Here is a 9,200-nt window from a genome sequence, read left to right as displayed (position 1 = left end):
TATAGCATGTTTAAAAATTTTAAAATTCATAGTATGGTATGTTGAAATATTAATAAAAGGTCAAAGTACAATATGTCGAAAAAAAGTCATAGTATAGTACGTTAAAAAATTTAAGACAGTCATAGTCTAGTATGACGAAAAATTAAAAAGATTTCATAGTTTAGTATGTTGAAAAATGAAAAAGAAAATCATATTATAGTATGTCAAAAAAAGTAAAAAAAGTCATAGTATGTCATTAAAATAAGTGATAGTATAGTAGGTCATAAAAATAAGTCATAGTATAGTATGTCATGAATATTTTATAAACAGATCATAAATTTTATTTTGAAAGTAACTATAGGTGTCAGAAATGTAAGGCAGTATAAGGTAAAGTAAGTAAAGTATTTGGTCAGTGGGATATTTTTTCATTGATATGGATATACTTCAGCACACTGGTTTTAAGTGAGAGTAAAGTTCAGAATTTTTGCTTTAGTTTGAGGGTGTTTGTAGCCACATCAATACACATACACTCTCACCCTTCTGTCAATCCGGTAGTGTACGAGGTTTTTCCCCGTTTGATCTTTGTCTCCTCTGTTTTTTACTCTTTGTTCTTGTTTTGTAACGGTTTTTTTCACTCATCCCCTTCACCTTCTATCATTTTAAACTTACCATGACAAGTATGTGTGCTTGACCCTCCTAACAATTGTCCGTCTACAATTGGTTTATTCTGATTTTTCATGCTAATTTGAATACCTTTTCCAGAGCTACATGCAAATAAGCCTGCTGGGAAACAGATCCATGATATAATCTTTTATTTTAACCCATGGGATTTAACTTTTACAGTGCATTTCTTTACAACAATTATTCATTAAGTGACAGGTTTTAGCCACCACTACAGATCAGATAACTATGTATGTTACATTTCTGAGTTCCTCTTAAAGATTTTGACTTCATGAACACCGTGTGAAAAAATCCCAAATATTAGACAATGGATAACCACACAGGTTAACTAATTCAGTGACATCCGATCATCCATTGAAACGGTTAGCCTCGTTATCAAACCGAACCACCTGTTAATCTTTAGTCGTCTCAATTAAGCAGCTAACTATCTGTACCATTAAAATATACAGAGAGGTGGCCAATTAGAAACCTGCTGCCATCCATAAGAAAGAAAAAGGCTTTAAAAATAGACGAAACAGAATATGGCACTATTGTCTCAAAGAACAACCAGTAGACACAAACACATTTTTAAAAGGGGACTATGGCCAAACTCCCCTAAACAGAACAGGAAACTCCAAGCACTTTGTTCAGTCTTTGCCCGAGCAGTCTTTACTGCCAGTTCACAATCTGAAGAGGAGTCATCAGTCAGATGGACATTAAGCTATTCATTCACACATCTCAGCAGAAAAACCTTCCCTTCCCTGTCTCATCACAAAATACCCACGGTACCTTCTAATGTCATTCTCTCACAGCAGAAGAAGACCGTACAGAAATCTGCCATCTCCCAACGTTATTGTGTTCTCTTCCTCTTAACACATCAAGTACGTCCCACAAAACAAACAACACGCAGCGTTGCATCGATCGGTCCGCACACATCCCTCAGAGCGCCTAATGCCGCAACATGGCTATACTGGAGAAAAGCATTGATAAAGACGGAACCACATTGACTGTGCATATACATAATTTTGAAATCACATTGCAGCGATGAACACATATACGACCCACCAAATGCACATGAACATAAACTCGATCCAGTTATCCATTACATATTACATTCAGGCTCTAAGAAAAAGATGCAATGACAAAGTAAACAGCAGATTTCTCCCTTTTGCTCAAGTTTGGTCTCAAATTCCCTCAAAAACACAACAGCTAGTAGTGCACAAAATAAGAATACAAAATTAGACTTTTAAATACTGTAGCAGCAATTTCTTTTCTTTTAAAGTTGAAAGCCTCCAGTAGTACAGGTAAAGGCTTTGGAGTCCCCGACACGTGGAAGGGTGAGCGATTGTCCTCTGAAGTGCGAGACGGTGTCTGTAAGGAGGGTGTAGGTGTTTGGTACTAAAGGTGGGTGACTCTGCTGGGGTGGACAGGTTGGAGATGTGTCTCGGAGAGGACACCGCTAGAGGACTGAGCCGTGTGGAGGCAGCTGGACGCTGCAGTGCTCCCAGGCTGAAAATGTCTTTGAACAGAAGGGGTTTGTTCTGCAGGAAAACCTCCCCCGCTGACATGCCTCCATCTCAGACCCTTTCCTCTTCTCTCAGACAGACAGACAGTCTCACAGTGCATCTTCCCTCCCAAACCGAGCCTCCCAAAGAGTAACAATTCCTCCTTATCTCCCCCCTCCCCAGACGGCAGGTTGGGGTTACAACGGGGCGCTCAGCAAATCAGTCCAAAACGAGCAGGACAGAGCCGAGTCGGGCCATGCTACACAACACTTCTCTCAGCTGGAGGCTGTGGCGATGGCCTTCTTGAGCTGCTGGCTGCGGATCTCACGGGTGCGGGACTCCAGGAGCAGGTCGTGGCAGGTGTTGCAGACCAACACGGCGTCGTACAGCTGCTGGTCTGGGATGGGCAGCTTCAGGTGACAACAGTCTTTACAGAACACATTGCCACAGTTCCTAAAGATGAAGACCATACAGGAAGTTAGGATGCTTTTCTATGCTGTGCATTTGAAGCAGCAGTCAGTCAGCTCTAACTCACACTTAGAGCGAAGCAAACTTTTCGCAGGGCAAAATTACATACAAAACCAATGCAAAGAGGCAAATATGCAACATTACATTTGCATAAAGCAGCATATTTGCCCACTCACATGTTGATAAGAGTATTAAATACTTGACAAATATCCCATTAAGGTACATTTTGAACAGTTAAAAAATGTGTGATTAATTTGCGATTAATCATCGACAATCATGCGATTAAATATTTAATCGATTGACGGCCCTAGTGGTGACGTGTGTTCATGTTGTGACGCTCTGAACCATCCAGACATGAGGTAAAGCTTTCCGTTTGCTGAGCTGTTGTTATCATGTTGAACTTTGAATGGCACAGTTTTTTCAGAGCTAAGAGACCGGTGATGTGACTGGCTGAGAGAGTATTTAATACCCACCACACCCACGGATCTATATTCACCTTCCCCCCAGCTCTTTTGCCCTTTTGCGCCCTCCACTGTGCACTTGGCATTTATTATTCAAATGTTAACTGAGGGTGTAATATATTAAACTGAGGGTGCAATGCATGCTTTTGCAGTCTTCGGAACAAAAGGTGTAGTAACATAACAGTATACAACTGCACAGATAAATAACCTTCCATGTCTAGTATTGGTCAAGCAGTGTGTACATGTTAACTTACATGACTTTAAAGGATGAACATTTTTAAACAGAGAATGCGTCTAATAGTTACCTACATCTACTGGAGCATACATTTAGTCTATTTTCTGAGTGGTGCTCTGTCTGTTGTGACTTTCTTTCCTACAACGGTCTCAGTTTTTCAGTGGAGCATATAAATAATTCTCTGGCTAACCGAGAGCCTTTCATTCTGAAACCATAGGCCCGGCCCAAAGCTCGGTTTATTGCTTTGAAAATACAAAGCAAAGTGTGTCTTTGAATCTTAGGCTGCTACTTTGGCAGAAATCGTGCTGCAACAAAAGAGTGCCAGGAGAAATGTGCATACAAAAAAAACTGCTTGAGTTTAAAAGGAAATAGTAAGTTCATTGTATCTGATGCTTTTGAGAAGTGAATACACAAATTAGGACGCTGTTAAACCGGATCTTGAAGCAGCTATCACTGCTACAGAAGTTTGAAGAAATAGTTTGACACTTTTGGAAAGACACTTGCTATTTTGCTGAGAGTTAGATGGAGAAGATTGACTTTCATGTCTGTATGCTCAATATGAAACCGGAGCCAGCAGCCGTTAGCTTAGCTTAGCTCAGAGACCTTTGACTACCAAGATCTCATCAGCTCATCCTCGAGTCCAAGTGGATGTTTGTGCCAAATATGAAGAAATTCTCTCAGAGATAAACATAACACTTCTGGTCACGGCGGTCGCCGGGAAGGAGGCATAAAAATGTCAAAGTATTCCTTAAAAAATAAACTTTTGAGACTACAGGAACAATAGTGCGAGATGTCCTTCAGAATGAACGAGAAGGATTTGATTGATTTCATCGAAATTGTGTTGTTGTTTAAAGAATCAAAAAAGATTTAATTGAATGTTTCTTGCTTTTTCTGCATTTTATATCGTTATATTATCATTATTTTGGGTAGTGGTACTTGTGATGACAATATATTCTTCTTCATTTACTATTTATTGATCAATAGAATGTTTTTTTGAAGATTATCGTCAATGAATTGATAGAAAATAATAATGAATTGCGTCGTTGTGTTCTTGTGTTTATTAATGTAGGAAAACCCCGGTGAAGCCCCACCTGCAGTGGTGACGTCTCTTGGCTATCCAGAACTCACTGTCACAGTTGAAACAATGGGAGGCCATGTGGTCGGGCACCCACCTCGTGACCTACACACACACAGACATCTTTATTAGAACAGGGGTGTAATATGAGGTGCTCCCAGCTATACAGGTGTGAGGGGGAGGAAGGAAGGAAGGAAGGTGAGGAAGCGGATAGAGAAGTTATTTTAACGCTGACCTCTGTGTCCTTGCGTTCCACTCGATCCCAGCTGCCCTCAGACAGACGGTCCTCACTGTGGGTCGACAGAGAGTCCTCCTCGTTACTGTTGTCGGACTCCCGCAGACAAGTCTGAAGACCGACAGAAAAGGGGCGAGATCAGAAGACAGACAGGAATGAGAGAAGAGAGAACACATCCTGAGGATAATCAACAGCAAACATTTAGTGCAGACATGCATTGGGCTGTCTGGTATTATTGTTGTCACTGAAAAAGCTACTCACAATGTCATCCTCGTAGTCGATGTCTGGCTCCGAGGGAGGGGTGCTGTACTGTTTACTCTCCAGCCTCATCTGCAGCTGTCGCACCTGCTGCCTCAGCACCTCCACCTCCTGCTTGTAGCCCGCCTCAATCTGCCGCAGTCTCTGCTGCACGGCGTCCATGGGCACCGGCAGCCCGTCATCATCGAGGTAGGCCGGGGCCTGGGGTGGGGGAGGGGAGCTGGAGGCGGAGGGCGAGGAGTATGACCCCGGCAGGAGCTGATGGCCTGCCAGGGAGTAGCTGTTGAGGGCAGCGGCAGCAGGCCCACACAGGCCGGCGTAGCCTGCGCTCCTGGCAGCAGACAGCCACCCAGCCTGCAGAGGGCTGCTGGGATAACAAAGAGCCTCTCTGCGGCAGCACTGGGACCCGTTGCCGATGGCAAAGCCCTGGGCGCGGAGCAGCTTACTGGCAAGCCGGCGGCTTTGATAAGCGTTGTGCTGCAAGGCCCGGCTGACGCCAGAGTGACTAGCACTGCTGCAGGCCGACTGGACCAGACCCTGGACGCTCTCCCAGTGGGAGCCGAGCAGGGACAGGTCTGTGAGCTGGCTCTGGGAGATTAGCTGGCGAGCCGCTAACTGGGTGCAATCTACAGGAGCAACTGCTAACGCCCGCTCTTTTCCTTTCACTACATCTGTCCTATTGTCCTCTTTCTCCCTCTGGGGTAGAACCTGGGGCTCTGACTCAGGCTGCTCCTCATCATTAAAATAATTCTGCGTGAGGTCCTGGTCCTCTGTGGGAGGCAGGACGGAGGGAAGCTCACCCTCACCTGTGAGAGTCTCCGTGGAGTCCTCCATGGGAAGGAGTGGTGTTAGCTGCTTCAGAGCCAGCAGGTCTGCAGATTCAGGGAGGCCGTTCTCTTGGCCGTCGGCGTAGCCGTTCTCTTGGCCGTTGGCTTGGCCGTCGGCGTAGCCGTTCTCTTGGCCGTTGGCTTGGCCGTCGGCGTAGCCGTTAAGCAGCGGGGTGGGCGTGGTGGCTGCAGACTCCGTGCCGTTGCAGGGGAGAGGTAAGCACGGCTCTGATTTATGAGTTGGTGACGCGGTGCTCTCGGCAGTCCTACAGGGGCTCTCGGCCTCCAGCGGAGGTGGTGGGAGCGGAGTGTTAGTGATCTGAGGCAAAGCCTGTTGGAGGACAGGAGCGGGGAAGGGAGTGTGAGCGAGAGCGACGTCCGTACAGAGAGAGAGAGGGACCGGGGGTAGGGGCGGAGAGGGCAGGGGCTGTGTAGTGAGACAGGGCTCCTCCACTGGGTCTTCACAGCTCTCTGCACCTGGGACACCCTCTGGGGTCTTGGCAGGACTCTGATGTGGAGGTTCCCCCTCGCTGCTGTCCAGTCCAGCGTCAGGTGTGACCTCATCAGAGATGTCTGCGGAGGTTTCTTCCGTGGCTGGTGAGGGTTCCGGGGCAGAGCGACCCTCCTGGCAGTGCTTATTGAGATTTGGGTCGCTGGATGTACGTGTCAGGGGCACCCCGTTCTCAAAAGCTGACAGCAGGTTGTCCATGGAGCGGGTCTTGGGAAGTCTGGAAAGCAGAAATACATAAAAGGTTTATTTTGTGCAGGAATGGAAATGATACAGTTCTCAATTTGGGACTCTAGAGGGCAGTCTTGCTCTCTGTAACACGAGGGAAATTTGAATGAATCTCTGTTCAGGGAATGTTAAGACCAGTAAGTACAGATACTGAGTAACCGATCACATTTAGTTCAAACAAAACGCACCGGTCCAGGGAACGGGAGGTGAGTTCGTCTCCTGTGACACTCGGGGGGAGGTAGAGCTCCATAGAATCGTCCACAGCGGTGCAGGGGGAGGATGTGGGCAGGTACACAGCTGTCCACAGCTGTAATGCTCGAGTGTGGCAGACTGGCTGCAGCACCTGGCAGACAAACGAGTGACGAGGACAATCCCAGAAGGTCATCATACAGTTATGATGGTGCCTATTACTCTATTAGTTCTACCACTGCTGTAGCTGGTGAATTATGACCATTTCTATCCGTTTCTTAGCGATCATTCACAGACTATCAGGGTGGCATAGCTTTAATCTTGAAGTGGGTTTAAATCTTTGATGAAAAAGACAGTTTGGGAATTAAATGAAAATTCAGTCATACTAAGCATTAATCATTAATAAAGCCACTTACTCTGTTCAGCGTCTGAGAAATAAGACTAAAGATCTACCAATTTATGCTGAGGCCTTTAAATACCACTGTGTCTTTAAAGGGATAGTTTGGGTGTTTTGAAGTGGGGTTGTATGAGCTACTCATCCATGGCCCTTTCCTACAGGAACTGAAGCCGTTGTAGCCATCTATGCTCTTGCCACCAGACTTCATTGAAAAAAACAGTCATTTTACCTTGCAGAACACGGGAGTTGTTGGTCTACCGCTGCCTCGATCGTTTAGTTTGTTTGTGCTATTGTGTGACTTTGGTGAATCCGAACTAATCAAAGTCACACAATAACACAAACTAACCGATCGATGCAGCGGCAGACCAACAACCTCGGTGTTCTGCAACGTAAACTGACTGTTTTTTTTCCGATGGAGTCTGGTTGCTTTGACGAGAGTATAGATAACGGCTTCAGTTCCCCTGTCGGAAACGTAGATTGCAAAGCTGTCTCACAGCAAGGTAAACCAGCAAAAATATTCTGAATATAACGTACACCGATATTGATGTCTTTAGATGGGCCTTTCTTTTAGGTGGCTAAAATAAATTTTGCTGCTGCACCCGTCCACAGCAGTCCATTGATTTCCTCCCGTGCTGGTACCCGTCTGTTTCTCCAAACTGGGTGCATAACGACCGCCATCGGCTATGGATAAGTACCTCATACAACCCCACTTCAAAACACCAAAACTATCCCTTTAAGCAAGTCACCATCTCCTCTGACTAAAAGGCTCAGTGGTAATAGTAATGATAATAATAGTAATAGCAGAATAACAGTGTCAGGGCAATGTAATAAGTGGTAGGTACCATATCATGACTGGGGATGTAGAGAAAGTTCTGGAAGTTCTTGTTTCCGTTGCGAAGCAGCGACCACACAGAGCAGGTGCGTTTGTAGATGTTCCTCGTCTCCCTCTCGCGAGCGTTGTTGCACAGGAAGGTGCCGTAAAGACACGAGTACGTATGCTGCACCAGCTTGACCTGGACGCACACAGAAGACACGTGGAACTTGAAGTCAGGCAATGATTTACATCCTTTATGGTTTGATAGCCAATTCAATATAACAGCTGATTGATGAGAGACGTTATCTAACAAGATTAGCTTGTTATAAAATGACATGTTGGTCCTCAATCTGACTGGCTGCAACATTTTCAAGGCAATGGCGCAAAGATTAGAATGGTAAACAAAAAACTCTTTCATTACTTTGGTCTTTAAAAGACAGTTTCATGTAATGCCATGCAAAATGTCTCTCACACTTTGAGGTTTACTGGTGAAATAGTCACAAAAATAAATGTTTATAGTCATTATCAGAAATACAGGGAGGAAAAGAGCGCTGTACGACCACCCACCAGGAAGGCCTCGTTGAACTCAAACAGGCAGGGGAACTGTTTGAGCAGCTGGTGAACACAGTCCAGCCACTGCAGGAAGACGGGACACTGCTCGCTCACATCGTCGGCGTTCTCCTGGTGGCCGCAGCGGTCCCCAAACTTATGACCGTAGTCCAGCCACTCAGTCTCTACAAGAACCTGGAAACCCTGTGGACGACACCGTAGTCAGTACTGAAGGTAATAACATTACAGCGCAACAAATACTATGCCACTAAGAGAGTACTCCACTGATTTAGCATTGCACTCCTATAATATTGTCACAATGGACACTTTTAAAAAGGTACAGGGTGTAGGATTTGGCAGCATCTAATGGTGTGGTTGCAGATTGCAACCAACTGAGTACCCCTTCGCTCACTCCTCCCTAATAGATCCTCAAAATATTACACACCGTTCCTTTAAAAAAAAGAGAGAGACATCTTTTATATTGCCAAACCGTGCAGCCTCTCACCTCTAATGTCCTGTAGTAGGGGTCCAGCAGGATCTTGGAGAGGGCTACGATCTGGGGTGTGCGGTCCCACCCGTCCGAACAATGCACCAGGACAGGACGGCCTTCCCTCTCCACCGCTGAACACACCAGAGTGGCGGCCTTCAGCATGACAGACAGGTGCTGCAGCCATCGGGTGCTCTCAAGTGCTGAAAGCCAGCTGGAAACACCAGAGATGACTGATTAGAAAAGTACAAATCTTTAAAGAGCCTGTCCCAGCTGATGAAGTGATCTGGTGGCTAGATACTGTATTGTTGCTTTGGTTACTCAG

The 9,200-nt window shown here is 45.6% G+C and overlaps 1 protein-coding gene across 8 annotated transcripts in view; it reads right to left on the bottom strand.

Moving 5' to 3' along the window:
- Positions 1-776: 776 nt before the first annotated feature.
- The window catches only part of mtmr4 (myotubularin related protein 4), a 64,038-nt gene continuing 55,614 nt past the window's right edge, over positions 777-9,200 (bottom strand). For 7 of the 8 annotated variants that reach the window (XM_074611396.1, XM_074611397.1, XM_074611399.1 and 4 more), the window contains 8 exons: positions 8,894-9,089; positions 8,407-8,592; positions 7,868-8,038; positions 6,628-6,782; positions 4,880-6,431; positions 4,619-4,729; positions 4,400-4,488; positions 777-2,597 (listed from right to left, as the gene is read on the bottom strand). In XM_074611396.1, coding sequence (XP_074467497.1) covers positions 2,420-2,597; positions 4,400-4,488; positions 4,619-4,729; positions 4,880-6,431; positions 6,628-6,782; positions 7,868-8,038; positions 8,407-8,592; positions 8,894-9,089 — 2,638 coding nt within the window. In that variant the 3' untranslated portion in view covers positions 777-2,419. The remainder of the gene's footprint in view (positions 2,598-4,399; positions 4,489-4,618; positions 4,730-4,879; positions 6,432-6,627; positions 6,783-7,867; positions 8,039-8,406; positions 8,593-8,893; positions 9,090-9,200) is intronic. The other variant, XM_074611404.1, reaches the window with a different exon arrangement.

This window comes from Sebastes fasciatus, chromosome 16 (assembly GCF_043250625.1).
Source record: "Sebastes fasciatus isolate fSebFas1 chromosome 16, fSebFas1.pri, whole genome shotgun sequence".
In the NCBI taxonomy this organism is placed as follows: domain Eukaryota; kingdom Metazoa; phylum Chordata; class Actinopteri; order Perciformes; family Sebastidae; genus Sebastes; species Sebastes fasciatus.
The sequence above is the reverse complement of the archived record's forward strand: the minus strand, read 5'-3'. Positions and strand labels throughout refer to the sequence as shown.